General features: G+C 53.6%; 3 protein-coding genes and 1 long non-coding RNA gene across 11 annotated transcripts; 2 read left to right on the forward strand and 2 right to left on the reverse strand.

Moving 5' to 3' along the window:
- The first annotated feature begins 13 nt into the window (after positions 1–13).
- On the forward strand, positions 14–18,036 carry LOC308055980 (uncharacterized protein). Of its 4 annotated transcripts, none has more exons than XM_080370673.1 (3): positions 14–156; positions 15,572–16,375; positions 16,596–18,036. In XM_080370673.1, exons 2-3 carry the CDS (start codon positions 15,574–15,576, stop codon positions 17,393–17,395), a joined length of 1,602 nt encoding a protein of 533 aa, XP_080226799.1. In that variant the 5' UTR covers positions 14–156; positions 15,572–15,573; the 3' UTR covers positions 17,396–18,036. The 4 variants fall into 4 exon arrangements, with proteins under 4 accessions (XP_080226799.1, XP_080226800.1, XP_080226797.1 ...); XM_080370674.1 differs by lacking the exon at positions 14–156 and adding an exon at positions 13,837–13,905 and having other exon boundaries at positions 16,599–18,036; XM_080370671.1 differs by lacking the exon at positions 14–156 and adding an exon at positions 15,001–15,057.
- LOC308055982 (uncharacterized protein) lies at positions 513–14,967 on the reverse strand. 4 transcript variants are annotated; one of them, XR_013924668.1, is made up of 5 exons: positions 14,836–14,967; positions 6,050–11,578; positions 4,400–5,706; positions 2,621–3,647; positions 513–2,467 (listed from the first exon to the last, which is right to left on the reverse strand). XR_013924668.1 is itself a non-coding variant. In XM_080370678.1 (5 exons), the coding sequence occupies exons 3-5, from the start codon at positions 6,237–6,239 to the stop codon at positions 3,627–3,629; spliced, it is 1,518 nt and encodes a 505-aa protein (XP_080226804.1). In that variant the 5' UTR covers positions 6,240–11,273; positions 11,391–11,578; positions 14,836–14,967; the 3' UTR covers positions 513–3,626. The 4 variants fall into 4 exon arrangements, 3 of the variants coding, with proteins under 3 accessions (XP_080226804.1, XP_080226805.1, XP_080226803.1); XM_080370678.1 differs by having other exon boundaries at positions 513–3,647; positions 6,050–11,273; positions 11,391–11,578; XM_080370679.1 differs by lacking the exon at positions 2,621–3,647.
- A 1,501-nt stretch (positions 18,037–19,537) lies between the features above and the next one.
- On the reverse strand, positions 19,538–21,692 carry LOC308056023. The gene is made up of 3 exons (XR_013924681.1): positions 20,817–21,692; positions 20,186–20,272; positions 19,538–19,695 (listed from the first exon to the last, which is right to left on the reverse strand). It is a non-coding gene; the product is annotated as an uncharacterized lncRNA (long non-coding RNA).
- A 61-nt stretch (positions 21,693–21,753) lies between these two features.
- Positions 21,754–23,331, forward strand: LSM2 (LSM2 homolog, U6 small nuclear RNA and mRNA degradation associated). 2 transcript variants are annotated; one of them, XM_080370782.1, is made up of 5 exons: positions 21,754–21,858; positions 21,949–22,016; positions 22,252–22,282; positions 22,525–22,584; positions 23,038–23,331. In XM_080370782.1, the coding sequence occupies exons 1-5, from the start codon at positions 21,856–21,858 to the stop codon at positions 23,110–23,112; spliced, it is 237 nt and encodes a 78-aa protein (XP_080226908.1). In that variant the 5' UTR covers positions 21,754–21,855; the 3' UTR covers positions 23,113–23,331. The 2 variants fall into 2 exon arrangements, with proteins under 2 accessions (XP_080226908.1, XP_080226907.1); XM_080370781.1 differs by having other exon boundaries at positions 21,767–21,858; positions 22,987–23,331.
- Positions 23,332–23,362: the final 31 nt, after the last annotated feature.

Consider the following 23,362-nt stretch of genomic DNA (forward strand, 5'->3'; position numbering starts at 1 on the left):
TGGTAAAGGCTCTTCCTCTTCCTTGCTGCAGCGTGGGGGTGTGTGCCGTGCAACAGGGCTTTTGTTCACGGATAAACCGTATGGGCTTTCTCCGGGACCCTTGGTTTTCTGGAAGTGATGAAGACCCCTGTCCCAGACCCTGAGGCTTGGATCAAGGTACAGTGGTAGCTTGCTCGATTCCCAGCGTGCAGTCCACCGACTGGGCTGGTAATGAGTGGATTTCTGTAACTCCTCTCCCAGAGGCATGCCATCGAGGAGAGGCAGGACCAAAAGCATCGCTGCACCCGTTTTACGTCTAAATATGTGTGTGCAGGACATGGCTGCTGTTGGCTTCTGCTCTCTCCAGAGGCCAGTTTTTTATAGCACTTGCTTTGTTTTGCACTTATTTAGGATGACCCAGGCTCCTGCCTGTGCTTATCAAAAATGCTCAGGGCTCCTGAACCAGCAGACATCTCCTGTCAGTATTTTTCCCCATTATAACCATGTTGTTTTTATGGCTGCTCCCATTGCAGGGGACCTCCCCGGCATGTTCCCTGCTCCCCACATCTCCAGGTGGTCCTGGCACTGTCCTGAGCACGTAAGATGCTCTCAGCTGGCAAAAAGATGAGCTGCACTGGAGGCTGAGCATGCACAAGGGGTACGTGCATGGGGGCATCGTCCTGGGGAGCCACCTGCACGCCAGCCAAAAGCTGGAGAACCTGGTGGAGCTGGGACTGGAGGGCTGGACGCCCCTGACAGTGGAGCTGGAGGGGATGTGCCTGCAGGTGGGGTGGCCTTGGGGTGTTCCTGCATGTGGGGAGAGCTGTGATGGGTCCGAATTCCCATGTATCCCTGCATCAAGGGCACGTTGGGTTTGCAGGATGGTGGGGATGGGCTCTGGGATGGCTTCTGCACTGCTGTGGGTCCCACCGTGTGGGACCAGGCACCGAGTCTGTTGTGCTTCCCTTCTCCAGGACATCGGGAGCACCATGAGTGAGTACGTCCCATCCTGGGCACCCTTACTGTGGGATGCCATGGGTGGGCTCCCGGGGAGGTCTTAAAGGGACCCCAGGGTGGGCAGAGGCAGGGTGGTAGGCACCGCGCTGTGGGGATGGGCAAGGGGGGTTTGGGGAAGGTGGGATCTGCTGCGTGGGGTGGTGTGACAACCACCCATCGTGATGCCCTGGAGTGTTGCACCCCACCATTGGCAGAGCTCAAAATGAGTTCCCCTAAAATCCTCTGGAGCCAGAAGAATGAACGTGGGGGGAGCAAAGAGGGGAAGGCCCAGCACACCGGTGCCTCTCTGGTACTGGGAAAGCCCAAAACTAGCATACAGTGCTCCTCCAGATGTCAGCTCCCCCCTCCACACACAGGTTCCTGCAGATGTGGCACCACCCCGTGCTGCAGCTGTGCTCCCTGTGGAGCCCAAAAAAGCATCTGGCAGCGGTGGGATTCGAACCCACGCCCCCGAAGAGACTGGAGCCTTAATCCAGCGCCTTAGACCGCTCGGCCACACTACCCTGCTGCAAAAAGTTCAACTCATTACATGAAACAGGAAGACAAAAATTGGTGAATCCCACAAAATTCTTAGGGGGTTGTGAGATGGGAATGAGTTCTCAGCCCTTTCCTGCCACCCCGGGGGTCACGCTATCCTTGGGTTCATTATGGAAAATAATACGAAAAGAAATCGGGAATTCTGCAAAATTCGTCATGGGGTGTTTTAAAGCGAGTTGGGAAATGGGGTCTCAGCCCTGTCCTGCCACCCTGGGGGTCCCGCTCAGCTCCTTGTCCCTTTGGAAGCCAAAGGACAGAGCTCTGGGTAGGTAACACGAACAAGGGAGCTTGGGGACAGTTCCCAGATGCCCAGAACCTCCTGGTTTTGGTCTTGTCCCCAGTTTTCTGCCCAGCTTCACTGCTGCAGCTTACACAAACCCTGGCAGCCTTTTTTTTTTTTTTTTTTTTTTTTTTTTTTTAATCAATAAAAAACCTGGAATTTCCAAAGAAAGATAGTGGATGTTTGTAGAAATTTATCCCAAACACCCATGGGTTGGGTTTTTTTTTTCCTCAAATACAGGTGAATCAAAATTCCATTGACACTCCCAGGGTAAAAAGCCATTATTTTCTGCAGTGGTCCAGCTGTCATCCTTTTTGGGGATATACAATTGCTCTAACCCTCAAATTCCCCCAACGATGGACTTTGATTTGGATTTGGATTTGCAGGTGGGGACAGGCAGCTGGCTGCCCTCATCCCCACTCCATGGCTAGGCAGACCATGGGGGGCTCAGCATCGCTCCCTCCCTGGGTCAAGCCAAGGATGAAGAAGGATCACAGGATGCCAGCGGAGGCCCCACTGTTGGTGTAGAGGTGGGTCTGGTCGGTGGCATTGCAGAAGTTCATTTATCCACCTTTGCAATCCAGGTAGATCTCCACTCATCCTCATACAGGAGGAAGCTGGGATAAACAGAGGCTAGGTCCAAGGTCAAGTCCACTGGAAGGAAGAGAAGGTGGTCACAGTTAGGGTATATTGATGCTATGTAATGCCCAGCACCATGTGCCACGCTCGTCCAAAATCCTGCGAGACAACACGAAACTACCTTGATGGGGACATCCCCACAAATGGTTGTGCAGCTGCAACCCTTACCTGGTCCAGATGAGTGGAAGCACATCTGGAGCACCATACAGGTGAAAGCACATCTGGAGCTTTGCAGGATACATCTAGAGCACAATGTCATGCCACATCTGGAGTGACCTGGGGTTGAGGTGACATCTTGGATGTTGCGTGTTGCCGTATCTGGAGTGTGTGGAGGGGTGAGGCCACATCTGGAGAGCTCTGACCACTTCTGGGCAGCCCAGTACCAGACCAGCACTGGCATGCTGAATCCCGGTGGAATGTTGGACCCAGCCACTCTTCCCACTGACATCCAGGGGAAGGATCCAGCCCAGATCCATCTCTTGCCTCTGCCCCAGTCTTCCTCACTTCCTCCATGTTCTTCTGGCTCCAGAGGATTTTAGGGGAACTCATTTTGAGCTCTGCCAATGGTGGGGTGCAACACTCCAGGGCACCACGATGGGTGGTTGTCACACCACCCCACGCAGCAGATCCCACCTTCCCCAAACCCCCCTTGCCCATCCCCACAGCGCGGTGCCTACCACCCTGCCTCTGCCCACCCTGGGGTCCCTTTAAGACCTCCCCGGGAGCCCACCCATGGCATCCCACAGTAAGGGTGCCCAGGATGGGACGTACTCACTCATGGTGCTCCCGATGTCCTGGAGAAGGGAAGCACAACAGACTCGGTGCCTGGTCCCACACGGTGGGACCCACAGCAGTGCAGAAGCCATCCCAGAGCCCATCCCCACCATCCTGCAAACCCAACGTGCCCTTGATGCAGGGATACATGGGAATTCGGACCCATCACAGCTCTCCCCACATGCAGGAACACCCCAAGGCCACCCCACCTGCAGGCACATCCCCTCCAGCTCCACTGTCAGGGGCGTCCAGCCCTCCAGTCCCAGCTCCACCAGGTTCTCCAGCTTTTGGCTGGCGTGCAGGTGGCTCCCCAGGACGATGCCCCCATGCACGTACCCCTTGTGCATGCTCAGCCTCCAGTGCAGCTCATCTTTTTGCCAGCTGAGAGCATCTTACGTGCTCAGGACAGTGCCAGGACCACCTGGAGATGTGGGGAGCAGGGAACATGCATGGGGGTCCCTCACCCCTGCCTCCAGTTTCCCAACTGAGCAGTCAAATTATGGTCCTGCAATCCCTGAAACCCAGTTCCACTTTAATGTACCTCATTTGAAAGCAGGTACCCACAAACAACGTGTCACAGCCAGGCCAAATTCATTGTGGTGTATTTTGAAGGTGGCAGTAGAAAAGTCAGGTGAGAGACAGTGAGCACAAGGGGGAAATCGGGGAAGAAACTGTGTTTTTGGAAAATGCTCTATCCGACAAAAACAATGATCCAAACAGACCAAACCTTCTGGGTATGGCAACCCCTCGCTTTCAGGGTGGGCCTTTTCTTAACATATTTAAATGTCTTTGAAGGTGGGAGGCCAAAAAGAGGCTTTTTAGCCTTTATAGGAGGACCTAGATTTCTACTCCAGCAGGTGAGCCATGTCAAGTGGTCCCTAAACCCCAGGCTCCATACCATCAGGGCATCTACGTCCCTGCAGCCAGCCCAGGGGTTGGGGACTGAGCAGCCCAGCGCTGTGCCTCGACCCACTGCTGCATGCCTGGTCCAGAGAACACCCACTGCCACTAAACGTGTGTGGAAGAAGGGTGTGGAAATTATGCCGAAATGCATTTCTGGGATTGATGAGCTGTGGGAAGGCGTATACACCCGTCCATCTATCCATCGCTGAGGTGGGCACCCAAAGGCTCCTTGAAGAGATTGGGAAAAACAACTCATTGATTCGGACTCACCAGCAGCTCCTTGCGGAGATGCGTCTGCAGATGCTTCATGAGGGAAGAGCTGGACACGAAGCACTTGGTGCATTTGGTGCATTTATAAGGTTTCTCTCCGGTGTGGATCCTTTGGTGGATGATGAGGGTGGACCTGGCCCGAAAGCTCTTCTCACAGTAAGAACAGTGGTAGGGTTTCTCACCCGTATGAATACGCTGGTGCCTACGGAGTGTGGTGTTCTCTCGAAAAGCTTTCCCACAGTCGGAGCAGACATAGGGCCTAGGTCCTACATGGCTCTTCTGATGGAGGAGGAGGGCCGACTGGACAGTGAAGCTGATCCCACAGTCAGAGCACTGGTAGGGTTTCTTTACCAAGTGTTTTCTCTGGTGTTGTTTTAGAGCTGAGCTTTCAAAGAAGGCTTCACCACAGTCGGAGCACACATAGCCAGGCTTGTTGTCCCTGTGGGTACTGAGATGGGCTATGAAGACTGAGTGTTTGGGGAAGGTTTCCCCACACTCAGGACACTTATAGATCCTCTCCTCTGTATGAGTCTTGCGATGCTTGTTGAGGGATTTGTTGGCCATGAAGCTTTTCCCACAGTCGGGGCATTCATAGGGTCTCTCCCCAGTGTGTATCCTCTGGTGGATGATGAGAGTGGACTTGGAATTGAGTTTCTTCCCACAGTCTGGACAGATGAAGACTGCATCTTCTGTGTGTATCTTGCGATGCTTGTTGAGGGATTTGTTGGCCATGAAGGTTTTCCCACAGTCGGGGCACTTGTAGGGTCTCTCCCCGGTGTGTATCCTCCGGTGGATGATAAGAGTTGAGTTGGAAGTGAGATTTTTCCCACAGTCAGAGCACCGGTGCAGCCCATTCTCCAGGTGGAGCTTGCGATGTTTTCCAAGAGACTTGGCAGAAACAAAGTGTTTCTCGCAGCTGGGGCATTTGTAGGGTTTCTCCTGGCAGGGGGTCTTCTGATGGTCCTTTAGTGTGGAGCTGCACGTGAAACTTCTCCTGCAGTTGGAGCAGGTGAAAGGTTTCTCCCCCACATGGACCCTTTGATGCCGGCTGAGGGACGAACTACGGCTGAAGTTCTTCCCACACTTGCTGCAAGCGTGCTTGTGGTGCCCCAGCTGTCTTCCTGAGGGGCTCTTGGTGTTGGGTTTTCTCTCATTGTGGCTGGAAGAAGCAGATCTCCTTCGCGAGTTGCTCTTGTGGTACTTGTAGCCCAGGGAGATGTCACCTTTGGGTTTCCTCACCAAGCCACCCTGCAGCTCTTTGTCTTCCTCCTGGGAACTCTCCTCTGTCTCACTAGTCCATCCATTGGCTGCCAAGGGGAAAAAAAACCAAACCCAAACAACCCAAAATGAAAGGGAATCCACCTCTGCCTCCACCCTGAATGTGCTGGGGAGGGAGCATGAGGAGGGCTGGAGAGAAGGACCCAAAAAAGTGACTGATTTCATCCCTCAGTCCTACCTGGATCCACAAGAAACAGCACCCTCCTGCCAGGAGAAGCGTTTGTTACCTCTGGCTGCTGATGCCCAAATGTGTCCTTGCAGCCCTGAACCACCCTCCTCCCAGTCACACCAGTTTGCAGTAGCACCTTGCTTGGTGGAGGCAAGGAGCTATGACTGGCATCTCCATTTTGGGGTGTAAAACAAGTCCCTTACCTGAGTGAGAGAAGTTGGAGCCAGAGGAGCTCCCGGAGTCTTGGCAGCTTCTCCACCATTTCTTCCTCCTTGTCTGTAACCTCAAGAGGGGTCTCACCAGTTGTTCCTCCTCCTCTGAGCTCTGTATGTCGGGGATCCAAGCCTCCTCCTCTTGCTTCAGCTGAGTGAGCAGGTCAGGCTTATTATACATGGGGAAGCCTGCTCAGGTAGACAGTGTTGGATTACTGGGTAGATAATGACCAGTCTGTGATGCTTCATCACAGGAGACAGAGGTGTGACCTCAAAACTCATCCCTCTTCAAAAAGAGAAAGAAAATCCAGGTGCTCAGGTCTCCTGAGGAGGGAAGTCCTAGCAGGGTTTCCTGAGGGTATCTACAGGAGCTTTCCAGGTGATGGAGAAGTCATCCCAGGGAATAAGTGGCTTGAACCAGAGAGGAATCAGCCCCAAGACCACTTTGAGAAGACAGAAAAGCCCAGTGAGATGAGGAGCATTTGAGAAAGGCAGAGATTGTCCATCTGGAAAGACTCAGGGAATATGGAGCAGGAGGAAAAAAAGGAAGGCTGGAAAAACTCAGAAGTAAAACCACACATGCCAACTGTACAGCTTGGATGTGTCTGGCCCAAGTGACCTGCTCCCTGATTTTACTTTCAGAAAAATCTTAGTTCGGGGCACAGTGCGCAAGCCATGCTCTCAGATTAAGGGGTTGCAACCTGGTAAATCAGACACTTGGGTCCATTGGAACATCTACTCCAAGAGCAGGATGTTGGAGAAGGAGCATGTGAAGGAGGAGATTATGCTCAAGGACCAAGCTGCATGTCAAAGCACGACTTTTATTAGTGCCCTTCAAGGCTGAATCGTTGGCATTAATTATTTCTTAGATGGAGTGGTGCAGCATGCCCGAGGATGGCATGGTCTTCTCACAGGCATCCTCTAGGAAATCAGCACTAACCTGAAAGGTTAAGCTGAAAAGGTTAAATACTGGTGCTACCCAGACCCAGAATTAAATCAGATTAGAAAAGAGCAAGAAGGACCATTAAAAAAAATGGGAAACCTGTGGTACAGTGAGATTAAGTTGATATAAATTCATCTTACGATCAAGCCACTCAAGGTTGTATGAACCAGACCCCCAAAGCATTCCCCCCCCCCCCCCCGAAGCACCCTAAAAACTCAACTGGAGAGTCAACGTTCCATCTTGCCTGCTCCCCTCCTGGATCCACAACTCACCATCTCAGGGCTGGAGGAGACCTGGGTAGTTCTCCATCCCCGTGGATGTCCCTTTTCAGATGGGCAGCAGCCATCAGGAGAGGGCACTGTGAGCCTGAAGGAGCTGCCGAGCCCCACCTCCCAGCAAGACATCCCTCTATCAAGTTGCCTCCTGTATTTTAACTAATTACTGGCAGTTTTACTCGTGGCGTAGGTGGGAGAAGAGCATCCATCTGCCCAGGTTGGGATGCTTGGAGCACCTCAGTGGGTGTCTTGAGGGACGTGGGTGTTGAGGAGAGTACCCCGTGATCTCGTTCATCTCCTGTTGAGGATGAAGACAAGGCTTGGGCATTTAAACTAAGTTCTCAGCTAAATTTCTTGGACAGTATTAATTAAAACCACCTAATTATAGAGCATCAAAGCACTGAAAAAGTCAAGAAAGCTCCATGAGTTGCCTCCCAGGGCAGAACAAGGAAAACCTGACAGGATTTGAGGTTGGTCCCACCACTCCCATGACCACTAGCATTACCTTCCCTTTCACTGGTGTTCATATACATCATATCCCGGGGAAAATTACATTTATCCCAGGAATTGAGGTGGGAAGAGCAAACACAAGCAATTATCTTGGGCATGTGAAGTGGCATGAAACCTGGAAGCCCACCATGACTCTCTGATAGAGACACACGACCTCTGAAACATGAGAAATGAGGAGAAAAGGATTAGTTTCTTTTAAAAGGAGTCTTGTTGGTTGAAAGCAGGAGCTCCTGGAAAAGGCATGCAGGGAACGCCAGTGCTGGGAGAGGGGCTGGAGGGGTCCTCCTGCCCCACGGCCCATGAAGAGCTACGGGGCAGACCACCATGATGTCCCAGAAACTATGGGTGGGGGGTGACGTCCTTACCTGCTGGGAGGGCAGGGGGTTGGTTGGAGAATGGCCACGGCTTCCCAGTGGTGGTGACAGTCACCTCCTGGAGAGCCTCGGGCACCTGGGAGGGTTGTGTGTGTTTTTGTGAAAGGAATTAAATGGGCAACAAAGCAGCTACGTTTTAAAAAACAAAAATCTAAAATAAAGTTAAGAACCAAAATTTAAAAAAAGACCCCAAACCCCAAAATATAAAAGAACCCAAATTAAAAAAAAAACAAACACAAAGAACCAAAATAAGAAAATCACAGAGAAACAAAGAATCACAAAGTAAAAATGAAGAATTAAAAATCCAAAAAACAGTAAGAACTAAATAATATTTTTTAAAAAAACCGAAGAACTAAAATAAAAAAAATCAAGTAGGAACTAAAGAAAGCAAGGTAAGAAAGAAAATCTTACAAAAGAAATAAAAATTTAGAAAGAAATAAAAAGTAAGAGATAACATAAAAACCAAAGAAATAAAATAAAAAACCCCAAAGAAGCACATAACCCCCCAAAGAAATACGATCTTTAAAACCGCAGACATAAAAAGTAAGAAATAAACTAAAAAAGACATAAAATAAAGTAATAAAATAAAAACTCATTAAAAAAACAAATTAAGAAGAACAAAGAAATAAACAAAAACACAGACACAAACCCCCATACAAATAAGCCAAATAAATAAAATTTTAAAAACTAATGTAAGAAATTAAAAACTAAAAACCAAAGTAAGAAATAAAACTTTAAAAAACACAAAGTAAGACATGAAACTCAAACAAAGCAAGGAAAAATTTCAAAAAGCAAAGTGAGAAATAAATTCTACAAAACTACTTTAAAAAAGCAGTGGAAGGTGAGCAGCCCCCGCCCCGTGCGAGATCCCAGCGCTACCTGGGCCGGCTCCAGCGCGGCCATGGCCGGTGCCCCGCGGAGATCCCTGGCCCTGCGCATCCCCGGCGGTACCTGCGCGCCCGCCGCTGCCTCCCGCGGGCGGGGAGGGTCGGCCCGAGCCAACCCCGGCACCGCGGGGTGGGCGGGGATGGAGTCGGCCCGCGCCCCCCCGGCACCCCTTTTAGGGAGAAAAACGCCTTTTCCACCTATTCCCGCTTTTGTCCTTTTGCCCCCTTTTTTCCTTCCCCCCCCCCCCCCCCCCCCGCCTTTATCCTTTTCTCCCTTTTTTGGCTCCTCTTTCTAACTTTTTTTTCGCTTTTTTCCACCTTTTTGCTCCTGTCTTTTACCTTTTTTCTTTTTTCTTTTCCTTCCCCCCCCCCCTTTTTCCTGTGTTTTTCCTTTTTTCCCTTTCTCCCCTTTTTCTCTTTTAACTTTCGCTCTTTTTTTAATTATTCCTTTTTCCCTTTTATCTTTTTTCCTGTTTCCTTCCCTCTTTTTCTTTTTTCCCTTTCTCCCCCTTTTTTCCCTACTTTTTTCCTTTTTTTTTCTCCTCTCCCTTTTTTCTTCTTTTGTAACTGCAGCGCCTGAAGTTTCTCTTCAGAAATAAGAAATCTGGGGCTAAGAAACCCAATTCGAGCCCAAAATCCACCCGTGGCCAAGGAGGGAAGAAATAAAAATTGAGAAATTATTATTTTGCAGCTAAAAAAAAAAAAAAAAGTGTCAGCCTGGGGATAGATTGCAGTTATTTTAAAGCTAAAATGGGGTTTTGTTCCCACACTTCTGTTCTGACAATGAAAATATCCAAAGAAAAGAAAAGAAATTGAAAACAAAATAATCTGTTTCTCAAGCAATTTTTTCATGTCCCTGTGGGATACTCAGTGCAGGATCCAAAGAAATTGTGGAGGAAAAAAACAAAATTTTGGGTTTACAGCGATTTTTTATTTCACCTGGGATTCGCAGTGCAGGATGGGATGTGATGCAGCTGCAAGCAGCAAAAACTCCCTAAAGAAATTACCAAAGGAAATTTATTTATCCCATGCAAGAAAAAAAAAAATCTTTAAAAAATGTGTAACTGTTCTGCTCCAAATCTTTTCTCCAAGAAAATAAATGCACATTGCTGAAAGTTGGTTGAAAAAAATTAAATTTAGGTCTGCAGAGGGAGATTTTAAATTGCATTGTGGAGTTAAAGGGTTATTTGGGATCTTCCTTCACCCGCCCGCCCCCGCCCCCCCCCCCCCCCCCCTTTTTTAACACCTTCTGCAGCAGGGCCTACCCTTTTTTTCCCTGAAAAAAGAAAGAAAATCCCCGACAAATGTTTGTCATCGGGAAATGCGGTAATTTCTTTATCCCCTTTGATGAATGGGAGCTGTGGTTTCCCCCCCAGCTCCATTTCCTCCCCCACCACCTGAAAAAAAAAAAAAAGGGCCGATCTTTAGATTTTCACTCAAATTTAGGAACAAAACATCCCCATGCATTTCCAACAATGAAGAAAACTGCTTAGAAAGAAATATATTTCTAGAGACATGTATGTTCCTTAGATAGAGGCTTAATCAGACATGTATGTTCCTTAGAGGCTTAATCAGACCTCATCCACCTCAAACTGCATAAAAGTATTGCAGACGCAGAAAGACTAACAAATAATAATATGACACTATAAGAATCCAATAATGTAATAATAAATATTAATATATCATACAAGTATAATTGAAATATAAGGATATAATTAATTATAAAACCTAAGATTATAATACAATAATAAAAGTAATATTAAATATGTAATATATAAACTTAAGTATATAACAAAATAATAAATAACTTTTCATCATCCTACATTCATGTCAATAAATTCTTTATTCACCATATGAGAAGCTTTTCCATTATTTACCCCAAAATCAAATTAGAAAAGAACACCTCTGTTTAATTTTCAAAGCCCACCCTTTACTAATTGAATAAATTTATTTACCCAAATAAAGTGGTTTGGATTCGTTGCCCATGGTCCAGATTGGTTTCTCCTCATCCTTTTCCAGCTGTAACTATTTATGGAACATTTCTCCCCCATCCAGACCTTAGATCATCATGGCATCACGACTGCACTCATTATATGTCTTTAGGTTGGCCTCCTGGATCAAAAAGAGTCCACAAAGGACCGTCAAACCACCAAGCCATCCCTGGTGGGATGAGGGAGGAGAAAAGCCAGGAGCAGATCTGTGTTTGAGGTGATGGAGGAGGTAAACCTGAAAGAGGAGCAAAGCAGAATAAGGCTTCCCAGGACTGAAAATCAGACCCGACTCCATCCTGTCCTTCTCTGGGATGGTTTGAGGCATTATCATCTCTGTAACAGGGCTGGAGACCTTCATTTGTGGAGAACACATCCCGATAGAGACACTTCTTGCTAAAAGCATGGGAGATGGAGTCTATGCATAACCGGGTTCTCATGCGTGGGAAAGTCAATCCATGCCACATTGCTCCACTCATCATCTCCTCATATCCACAGGTGGAGAGCTGATGGTGCAAGAGCCTGCCCTGGAGATGCTCATCCCTGGGGAAACAGGACCAGTCAACATGGAAATCAAAGCCACAGGGAAGAGGGGAACTGGTTTGGGAGGCTAGAGATGGGACACGATGAAGCAAGACCCTCCTCATCAGGGTGTAGGCCATGAGAGATGACCCAGGATGGGTCCACCTAAAGGAATAAACACCCAGAGAATAGGAGTCAAAAACAAAAAGGAAATCTGAGCTCTGTAAGATGTCCCTTCTCCTGTATCTTGCTGGAAAACCTCCTCCTTTTCCCTGAGGGGAGGAAAACAAATGTATCCACCTTATCACCCCTGGTATCCAGGACCACCCTGCAGGTGCCAACTACCCTTTCTTCCCGAGATCACCCATCTGATGCATCCCTAATTCAGCCATTCAGCTGGAAAGTCTCCTGAGGCTTATTCCAGGGCCAAGGGGAGGGATCTGCACCTGCTCTTCCCCACCTCGCCTCCAGTTAAGGTAAAGTGTACAAAATCCCTCCTGGTTAGATTATTTTCCACCATCAACTACCCCAGAGCAACAAGCATCTTGATTACCTTTAAATAAGGTTAATTTAATTCCTTAAGGAGGCCCTTACAGACACTGTAACTCTTATTTAACATTATTTATCAGCATATTCATCATCATCACAAGATGTTGGGGTGAGATCTTCACCCAATGCACAAGGAAAATCCTCATAACTACATCCCTTCCCTGATGACTATTAATTAATTAGTAGTAAAGCAGCAGAGAAACCCCTCTCCCACCTACCAGAGCTGGGGTTTGACTATTTCAGGATGGGCTATGGGATGCGTTAGCCCTTTATGGAGCGTAGCACGGGGTCTCCAAACCATGATACTCCCCCATGAGATAAACCCACACTCCCATGTTCGCAGAGGCTTAATCCCCTTGCTTTGGTTGCAATTTAAGGACAAGCAGCAGGGGGGACAGGGGGGACAGGGATGTTTACCTGCATCAGGGTGAGAAGTTGGGGCTGCAGAGCATCTGCACCCCTAAAATCCCTTCCCCATCTCCCAAAATGAACATGCTCACCCTCTAGAACAGGGTTGATGGAGCTGAATGATTTATTTGGAAGAAAACCTGGGATGATCAACCCCCTGGGATTTTTTTTTTTCTTTTTTTTTGGCGGGTGGTGATGTCTCTGCCAAATCCCCAAAGCATCCCAGGGACCCCAACACCTCAAGAGTTGTGGGGTTGGGATCACAGGCGGTTTCTACCCCCTCTTGGTGGGGGTCATTACCCCACAGGGGGTAAATCTGCCATCCATCTGGGATATTCCTGCCCATTGTGCCAAGCAAGAGCCCCATTAACCCTCCCAGTAGTCCCTCCGGGAGGGAATGGCCTTAACCCCTTTCCTCCCAGCCAGGATGGTAGGAAAACATCATTGCAACAGCAATCAAATGTGAATATCTTTCTGCTCCTCAAAAAAAAAAAAAAAAAAAGCTGCTTTTAAATGCATTTTTCAAAATGAGTCCCAGATGCAGCCCCTACCCCAAAGACAAACCCTCCTCTCCCCAAACTAACCTTAATCTCATCCCCTTGGCACAAAGGTATTCACCTGACATGGCTGGGAAAAACGAATCTGGAGATAAACCTATAAATTTAATTACTCCCCTCCATCCTTTTACCCTCTCCCATTTCCAATATATATAAAATTATTTGCCCAAATAGCTATATTTTGGCCTGTCCCCACTGCCCCTCTCCTGGCATGCAGGGATTTGTCCCTCTAGTAGGAGATGGAGCCAAGAACGAACAAGCATGGAGATGGAGAGAGAAATAGGGATGGAAGGAGAAATAAATAGGGATGGAAGGAGGTTTCCAAGTCCTGAAGAGGGAAAAAAAGTCTCGATTCTTTCAATTTATAGAGGCAGCAGGTTTATTTTCCCTGCAACAGAAATCCGCACTTGACCATGAGAATCCTCTTCTGCAGCCAAGGCTGGAATGGGATTTAACACAACTTGGGAATCAAAAGTTTGAAAGCTGATGGAATATTCTGTTTTATTATTTATCCCTCCTAAGCGCATTCTTTTCAGCAATTAACTAGGCAGAAAAAAAGCATTCCCTAAAATAACTTCAAAAGACTTAATCATCTACTTCAGACCTTTATTATAAAGTGAAATTACATTTTCTCAGGCAGCAATAATATGAAAGATTTTACAATTTATCTTTACACGATGGCTTCACAGCTATTGAAACGTTTTTATGTGTTATTAAAAGCTTTTCCTACATACTTAGATTTCATCTTCCTGTTGAGGAGGATGGGGTTAACAGAGATGAGAAGGATATTTCCATAAGAATTGAGGATCCTCAACATTAACTGCAGGCCTGCAGGTGGGTTCCAGCACATTCATTTGAAATACGAAATACTTGAGTTAAAAGGTAAAAAAAAAAACAAAACCACAAACCAGTTTCCTTCCACAAAGTGGGGGATACCTGCCTGAGCCCCAAACCTGCCCTGCTCATGGTTGGCAGCCAAGGAAATACCTGGGCTCTACAAAAGAAAGCGAGACTCCTCAACTGAGAGGCCGAAGAACCTGTGCACCCCCCTTTGGATTAGACCATTTCCCCCTGATTTTACACCAAAACATAGGTCTGATGCTCAGGTGCAGGGTGAGACTCTCAAGTTCTTGCGCTTAAATCTTCAAATACCTCGCTTGTGGTGGCTTTGCTTCTGGGGTTTATTGTCCAGGAGACAAGTTTATTTCCATCAGGCTGGAGAAAAAAAAGTATCTCTATTTTTCCTGGTTTTAGCAATTATTTTTTTTCTGGGATGCCCTAGGGGTCTGGCTGCCTCCTGTCAGCAGGACATGGATGGGAGATGTGACCAGCAAAGGGTGTTTTGGGGATGGAGGCACCAAAGATGCTTTACCCCAAGTGGGATCCCTCAGGGACGCTGCACGCCCGGGGCGGGAGTGATGCTCTCCTGGGGACCCAAAAATGGATCAAGACACCCAGCCGTGGGCTGCATCCTCAGTGGGCTCGCTGCGCCCGTGGGAGATGCTCCACTCTGGCTGTGGGATGCTCCCCCGGGGATGCTGCACGCCCAGGGGTGATGCTCCCCGAGGGATGCTGCACGCCCGGGGAGGGGGTGATGCTCTCCCGGGGGATGATGTTCTCCCGGGGCTGATGCTCCCCCAGGGATGACGCTTTCCTGGGGACGATGCCCCTCCGGGGATGCAGGGATGCAGCTCTCCCGGAGGCTGCTGCTGCTCTGCTCGGGGTGGGGGGATGCTGCTACTGCTCCCCCCGCATCCCGCCTACCTTCGTTCCGGGGGTGGAGAGCAGAGCGAGGAAGGGGGGATGCTCCAACCTTCCCCTCTTCAGCTGGAGACCCCCCCGCCCGGCCCCGGCCCCCGCCGCGGCTCGGGGCCGGTTGCAGCCCGGCTGCCTGTGCGGAGACACAGGAAGGGGCTGGGACAAGTGCCGGCGGTGGGAGGGGGTGGCGGTGGCAGCGCTGGGGACCCCCCCGGGCTGCGCAGGGCGGTGAGGACCGGCCCGTGGGCTGGGGGCTGGGGCGGGGGGCGCCCAGCACCCGGGGTCCGCATGCCCCCTAGCGCGGCAGGGGATGTGGTGGTGGTGGTGGTGAATGCGCAGCCCCCCCACCTGGCGTGGAAAAATCCTTTTACCCCTTTTTTTTGGGGGGTGGGCGCAAAGCTGAAGGCACCTTAGAAGCAAGCGCTAAGGTGGAGTGGGTGGGTTGTTGGGGGGTGGGTTGTGTGCAGGCAGCGGGGGTCGGGCAGCAGCATGGGCAGGGAAATGTGAAACGGTGGGAAGGTCCCTTCTGCCCAGTGGTCTCTAGAGCCAGGGGTTTCCTTAGGGATGTGCCCTCTCCCCCCCCATAGGGGTAGGCCTTCCATCATTGCGGTTCCATCCATCCCATGGTGGCATCCGCCTCACGATGGGGCAGGTTGGATTATCCCCCGCGCGTGTGGGGTGTTGAAGAGTGGCTGTGACGGTACTGATGACCCTCCTCCCCCTCCCCACATTGTCCCCACAGGTATGGGGTGGGCAAGCAAGGAGAAGGAGGACCCCGAGAAGGTCCAGGTGAAGGTGGAGCAAGACACAGGGGCGGCGGATGATGACGATGAGGAGGCAACACGAGACAAAGGCTGCCAGAACTGGAGGCTGGAAGGACACAGAGCTGGGGAGCACTGGGGAGAAGCCACCAGCCATGGAAATCTGGATGATCTGAGTGAGAGTGAGTCCCAGCCGAAACTGAAATCCAAGAGGAAGCCCCACAAGTGCGAGGACTGTGGCCGGATTTTCAACTGGAGGAACCACCTCATCCGCCACCAACGCCTGCACACGGGTGAGAGGCCCTACAAGTGTTCCATCTGTGGGAAGGGCTTCAACGATGGCTCACCATTGCTCATCCACGAGATGCTCCATCGGGGTGAGAAGCCCTACAAGTGTTTGGATTGCGGGAAGAGCTTCAGCCAAAGTTCCCACCTCATCTCCCACCAAGTGGTCCACACCAATGAGAAACCCTATGTCTGTCCTGACTGCGGAAAGAGCTTCGCCCGGCAGCAATATCTCCTCATGCATCGCCGGGTCCATACGGGTGAGAGACCCTACGAGTGCCGGGATTGTGGGAAAAGCTTCCGGAAGAGCTCTGACCTGGTCAGACACAAGACAGTCCATACAGGCGAGAAGCCCTTCAAGTGTCCCATCTGTGGGAAGGGTTTCACCCAAAACTTCCGCTGTAACGCCCATAAAAAGGCTCACAGCAAGGAGGTCAACCAGCCAACACCTCCATCCCAGGACACCCAGCAGAGCAGCTGTGGGACCACAGCCCCACCAGGTAACCTTGACTTACTCTAGGTCCTTGCTCCATCCCCTGGTTTGGGTCCATCCGTGAAAACATCCATGGGTTGTGTTGGGTTAAAGCTGTGCCGGGCATGGGATAGGAAGGTCCTTGGGGTGTGGAGGCCCCTATTTTTCCATCTGGAGACATCCCCCACAGTTGTTGCTCTCCCCGTTTTCTGTTGGGGCTGTCACATATTGGCCCTCTTGTCTATCAGCAGGTGATGGTGGCTACCAAGAGGAGAATCCCCAGCCTGGAGACTCCTGGCAAGGAGAACCAAACAGATCCAGCTTGAGGATGGAGAAATGTGGGGGCTGTTGGGCTCTTGAGGAGGGCAAAGTCCTAAAAGAGCAGTCAAGAGCAGAGTCTTGGCCCGAGGAGAGGCAGGAGCAGTGGTGTCCTCATGAGGACATCTTGGAGGACCCCAAGGAGACGGTCTGTGCCAAAGAGCGGGTGTATGAATTCCAGAAAACCTTTGATTGTAGGAACAGCCTGAGCCAATACCAGCAGCTCCATGCCCAGGAGCAGCCCCGCAAGTGCCCTGACTGCGGGAAGAGCTTCAGCAACTGCTCTGCCCTCACGTCCCACCAGCAGATTCACCAGCTGGAGAAGCCCAGCGAGCAACCCAGCACATTCATGATAAGCGCAGAGCTCTTCCACCAGGGCCCGCACAAGTCTGAGAAGTCTCACCTCTGCTCCGAGTGTGGGAAGAGCTTCACACGGAGGTTCAACCTCAAGCTCCACAAGAAGCTCCACACCGGGGAGCGACCCCACAAATGCCCTGAGTGTGGCTTGAGTTTCACGAACACCTCCCACCTGATCGTCCACCAGCGGATCCACACTGGGGAAAGACCCTATAGATGCCACGTATGTGGGAAGGGCTTCACCATGAGCTCCAAATGCCTGGAACATGAGAGGACCCACACAGGTGAAGCTCCGTACCGATGCTCTGAGTGTGGGAATTGCTACAGGACCAAGGTCTCCTTGATGTCCCACATGAAGATGCACATGGATTAGGAGGTGGGAGGGTTGGGACCTGCTGAGACCAATGCCTGCTTGCTCCACCTGAAGACAGGCTGCAAGGTTCTGGCTGAGGTATCCAGACGCAGAGGTGGACACCCATCTTGCTTTCCTTCCATGAGACGGGAGAAGGGCTGGAGAAACCTCAGAGAGTTCCACACAGAGAGAAGACATTTTTCATCCTGACCAAGGGTCTGAGCTGCTTTGCAAGGCAAAGAGCATGTCTTCATCGATGTGGTCCTCACTGCCATGGCCATGCTGTCCCCATCCCACCCCAGGATGCCAGTCCTCCCACAGAAGCCATGGCCACCCAACGAGGATGTTGCAGAAGAATCACGTTCACTGGCACATCTTCCTCACCTTTCTTTGGGGCATTTCTGGGCCAAAAAAAAAAACCCGGCAGATTTGAGTAACATTCTCCTCTTCCCATCCTCTGACCGAGACAAAACCTCACAGGTACGGCTAATTCTGGAAATCCTGGGCACTGGGGGCAATTTTCCTCTTGCTCCCCGGCAGAAGCCAGGTCCCACACCCTCAACAGTGCTCAGAGGGGAAGGCTCACTGATTTTTTTTTCTTTCCTTCTTTTTCCTTGATCATTTTACATGTTTTTTACATTTAATAAAAATCACCAAGAGCATCCATAGGTGTTGGCATGGCTCCTGTGCCCGGAGGGAGTTGAAGCTCTCCAAGACCTGCTGGGAATTGGGATGGGGATGGGATAAGGATGAGGATTAGGATGGAATGAGGATGGGATGGAGATTGGGATGATGATGATGAGCAGGATAGGATGAGGATTGGGATGGGATGAGGAGGGGAATTTCTTGGGTGGAAAAACCTGAGAACTTTTTTTTTGTCCAGCCCCAGGTTCCTGCCATATCTTTGTCCAGCTTCTTTGCCTCCTAATTTCCTCCCATGCCCCTTCCAGCCCCACCTGTGCCCCCCCTTACCCTTGTCCAGCACCAGTCTTGGCAGCAACGCAGGTGACCTTGGGGTGCCCCCCCCCCCTCAACCACCCAGTTCTGGCTGAACTTCTGTCCTGGGGTCAGGGGTCACAGTCAGGGGGTCTGGCTGAATGTCTGTCCTGAGCTCAGGGGCCATGGTCAGGGTGGTCTGGCCCTGGGGATCCCTCCCTGGCACTTCCCTGTGTCTGAGACCACTCTTGTGTCCGGACACCCACTCCCCACCTGAGACCCCACCCACCCCGGGACCCCCTTTTTCCAGGAGCCCTGCCACACCCACAGCCCTCCCGCCAGTACCCCTGCATGTTGGGGACCCCCAGCAGGACCCCCATGTTACTGGGATTTGCCCATGTCCAAGACCCCCTGGTGTCCGAGACCCCCTGCTTCCATCTAAGGACCCCTCACTTGCTGGGACCCTCTGTACCTCTCCATCGCCAATCGCCATGGGGCTGCGGGTGCTGCCGGGCCCAGGGGTCTCTGGGCGGGACCCCAGTCACGGGGCACGAAGGGGTTGGTGAGAGGGGCTTGGGGTGTCCCTGTGTCCCATGAGGGGAGAGGCGTGTGTGTGGGTCTTTGCGCTCCAGGCAGTGGGGAAGAGTCTGGGGGTGTTGCATGGGAGTCCCCGTGTCCAAAGTAGGGTGCCGTGGGAGGGGGTCGAGGCCTGGTGGGTTTCCCTTTGTCTGAGTGTCCAAGGTGGGGTGCGGGGGGCTCCAGGCGTCCATAGGGGGTCCCTGTGTCCGATGAGGGGGTAGTGGGGGGGACCCCCGTAGGCTCCTTGTTGTTGTCAGGCTGAGGGGGCAGTGCCAGTGCCGGAATGGCGCATAAATAAGGTCTGGGGAGGCGACCCCCGCGGGGGGGGCTGTAACCCCTTGCCTGCCTGCCCTGTCCCCTCAAATACCACCGAAACTGGGAGTAAACTGAGGCATGGGAGGGGGGTGGTGGTGGGGGATCCTCAGCGGGCACCGCTTGGCTCAGGGGAACAGCGTGTGGGGGTGTGGGGCGTGCCCACCCCCACTGGCCACCCCCGGGGGGGGGCAGAGGGGGGAAGGGGGGTGAAAAGGGAGGAGGGGGGGCAGACGCCTGGATCCCCGGAGTGGAGTCTCAACCCCCCCGCAAAGACAGACACACTCCCCCGTCCCAAAAAAAGGCAGATTGACCCTCCCCAAAGACAGACATGGCCACGGTGTCAAGGTCGTTTATTCAGCTGGGGAGTGGGGTGGGGGTCTGGGGAGCCGGTATTGAGGGTCCTCGGGGTGTCCAGGAGGATGTTTGGGGGTCTCAGTCCTCTTTGCCAGGAACCAGTGTTGTCCTCTCAGCTGGTGGGGGCGGGGGGCTCACTGCGGGGGGGAGGGGAGGTGTGTACCATTGGTGACCTTTGACCCCTGCCCCCCAGCGAGGTGTGTATCATTGGTGACCTTTGACACACACATACACCCCCCCCCCAGCTGGGCGGGTCGGGCAGCTGGTGTGGGCAGGAAGCGGGGACCCAGGTGTCCTGGCCCTGCCCACACCCCCATTGTCCCCCTGGGGACATGGGTGTCACCCCCTCCTCGCCACAAACGGCTTCCCTGCAGCCCCCCCACCCCCCACCTGTGGGTCCTGCGCACCCTCCATGTGCCCCGCCATCAGACCCAGGTGGCCCTTGTGGGTGCGGCGATCCCCCCGTGTCCCTGTGCCCCCCCCGTGGGTGCTGTGCCCCCTGCGTAGGTCCCAGGTGCCCCCCCACTGTGGGACCCATACCCCCCTCCATGGGTGCCACACCACCCCATGTCCCCATACTCCCCATGGGTTCCGTGCCCCCCCACATGCCCCTGGGGTGCTCCTTACCGCTGTGCCCCCCAAAGAGGCCCCGCAGGACCCCCCAGGCCCAGCGCAGCAGGTTCAGCAGACACTGGGCACCCGCACACATCCTGCCTGGAGTGGGGTCAGGGTCAGGGACACACGGGGTGGGGCAACAGGCCCCAGCCCCCCCGTCCCTTCTCCATATCCCGGTGTCCACATGTCCCCCCACCATGTCCCTATCCCCACATCCCCATCCTTGTCCTGTCCCCACATCCCTGTCCCTGTGTCTGTCCCGCCCACGGTCTCTTCTGTCCCGGAGTCCCCATCCCTGTCCCTGTGCCTCCCTCCTCCTGTCTCCAGATCCCTGTTCCCCCCATGTCCCCCCCCGACTCGCATCCCAATACCTCTGTCCCTGCATACTCATCCTTGTCCTCTTCCCACATCCCTGTCCCCCTCCATGTCCCTGTCCCCCCATGTCGTCTTCTGTCCCCGAGTCCCCATCCCTGTCCCTGTGCCCCCCCCCGTCCCTGCATCCCTGTCCCTGTGTCCCCATCCCTGTCCCCGTGTCCCTGCCCCTGTCCCCACATCCCCATCCCTGTGCCCATGTCCCCCTCCTGTCCCCTCATCCCTGTCCCCATCCCCATGTCCCCATCCCTGTCCCCATGTCCCCACTCACCACACGCTCCTGTCAGTGCTGTGGGGCTGCGGAACTGCCCTTAAATCCCCAGGGATGGGGGGACGGTGACAGGGACAGGTGACACTGTCGTCATGGGGCTGCATGGCCGGTCTGCCCGGTCCCCACCCGGCCCCAGCCCAGCGTGGGTGGTGGTGGCCTGGGAGGGGACACAGGGATGGGGGACACGGGACACAGGGGACACATGGGCTGTAGGGACACGGGTGCCTGTGGGGCATGGGGACAGGGGGTTGTGGGGACACAGCGATAAGGGTACAGGGGGATCTGGGGATGGGGGACATGGGGATGTGGATGTGGGGACATGGGGATGTGAGGACATACGGATGTGGGGCTAGGGGGACACGGAGCATATGGGATGGGGATGTGGGGACAGGGAGATGAGGGGACATGGAGGACATGGGACAGGGGGATGTGGGACTAGGCGGACATGGGGACAGTGGGGATGTGTGGATGTGGGGACAGGGTGATGTGGGGACACGAGGACAGTGGGATGTGGATGCGGGGACATGTGGATGTGGAGACGGGGATGTGGGGACGGGGACACAGAGCACATGGGATAGGGGTATGGGGACAGCCAAACGAGGGGACGCGTGGACGTGGGGCTAGAAGGAATGGGACAGGAGATGAGGGGACATGGGGACAGCGGGGCTAGGGCAATGCGGGGACGCAGGGATGTGGGGCTAGCGGGACACGAGCACATGAAGTGGGAATGTGGGGACAGCGGGAGGTGGGCACAGGGAGACATGAGACGGGGGATGTGGGGACAAGGAGACGAGAGGACACGGACGGCCATGTGACGGACGGGGGGGGGGGGGGACACACACGGGGCACGCAGCACAGTGCTGCCCCTGGCCCCGCCTCTTGACCTTTGGCCCAGCGCGAGGGCGGGTGAGTCACTTCCGCCCCGCTGCCCCCGCGGGGTGGGCGGGGCCTCGGCGGTGTCTCCGGGCGGGGTGGGCGGGATTGAGGTCACGCGGCGGAAGGGGCGAGGCGTCCAGCGCGCGCGCTCCGGGCTGCCGCAATGGTGAGAGCGGGAGGGAGGGAGGGGGGGGTGGGGGTGATACGGGGTCCCCTGACCCCCCCCGTGGCCTCTGACCCCCCTGTCTGCCCCCAGCTGTTCTACTCCTTCTTTAAATCCCTGGTGGGGAAGGACGTGGTGGTGGAGCTGAAGAACGACCTCAGGTGAGGGCCCCCCCGGAACCCCCTCACCCCGTGGGTCGCCCCCAGGGGCTCCTCCAAAGACCCCCCCCCCCCCGCCCCAGGATCCCCCATGGGGCTCACAGACCCGCCAGGGATTCACTCCGTGGACCCCCTATGGATCCCCCCTTTAAGACTCCCCTCCCACCCACTCCCCGCCATGAACTCCCCCTGGGACCCCCCCAGCCCCCCCCACCATGAGCCCCATTTCTCTCTCCAGCATCTGCGGGACTCTGCACTCGGTGGATCAGGTGAGGGGGGCAGGGGGCTGTGGGGCATCTGTGGGGCTGAGTGGGCTCTGTGAGGTAGGGAGAGGGGTCTGTGGGGCTGGGGGGTGTCAGGGAGGCTTTTGGATCTGTTGGGCATGGGGCTTTGTGTGGCATCTACGGGGCCGGGGGGGACGACTGGGGGGAGCGGGGCTCTGCGGGATATCTATGGGGTCAGGGGTTCTGTGGGGGCTCTGACGGCCCCCCCCTTCCCTGTGCCCTCCCAGTACCTGAATATCAAACTGACAGACATCAGCGTCACTGACCCTGAGAAGTACCCCCACATGGTATGGCCCCCCCAACGCACATTTGGAGGGCAGACTTGGGGGGGGGGGGGGGTCGGGGGTCCCACCTGGACACGGATGTGGGTCCGATGTGGGTCTTGGGGGTGGCTTACCTGGACTTGAGGGTCCTGGAGGTTTGGATCAGGATGTGGGTCAGGAGGGAGGGTCAGATGTGGGTCTGGAGGTGGTGGGGGTGGTGTTCTTGGGGGGTGTGATGTGGGTTCTGGAGGGTCCCTGGGGGTTGGATACAGGTCTGGGGGGTTCTTGGGGGGGTCTGACACGGGTCCTGGAGGGTCCCTGGGAGGGTTGGATGTGGGTCTGGGGCAGTCCCTTGGAGTCGGGGTGGGGGAAGTGTGTCAGGTGTGGGTCCAGGCCCCCCATGGGGCATGCTGACGCGGGGCACAGCTGTCGGTGAAGAACTGCTTCATCCGGGGTTCGGTGGTGCGCTACGTCCAGCTGCCAGCCGACGAGGTGGACACGCAGCTGCTACAGGATGCAGCACGCAAGGAGGCCCTGCAGCAGAAGCAGTGACCCATGGAACCCCTGCAGTCACCCACAGCACATATGGGGACCCCTGGGACCCCCACAGTACCCACCAGGGACCCCAACAGGACACCTAGTGACCCACAGGGACCCATGCTACCCCCCAGGACCCACAGGGGACCTGCAGTGACCCATGGGATCCCCCTGGCCCCCGATATCCGTGTCTAGGGGACTCAATAAACCCAATGGCCCCTGTGCTGTGCCGGATGCTTGAGTTCCCTTTCAATGGGGGAAGGGG

The sequence above is a fragment of the Falco punctatus genome (assembly GCF_963210335.1).
Source record: "Falco punctatus genome assembly, chromosome: 21".
In the NCBI taxonomy this organism is placed as follows: Eukaryota; Metazoa; Chordata; class Aves; order Falconiformes; family Falconidae; genus Falco; species Falco punctatus.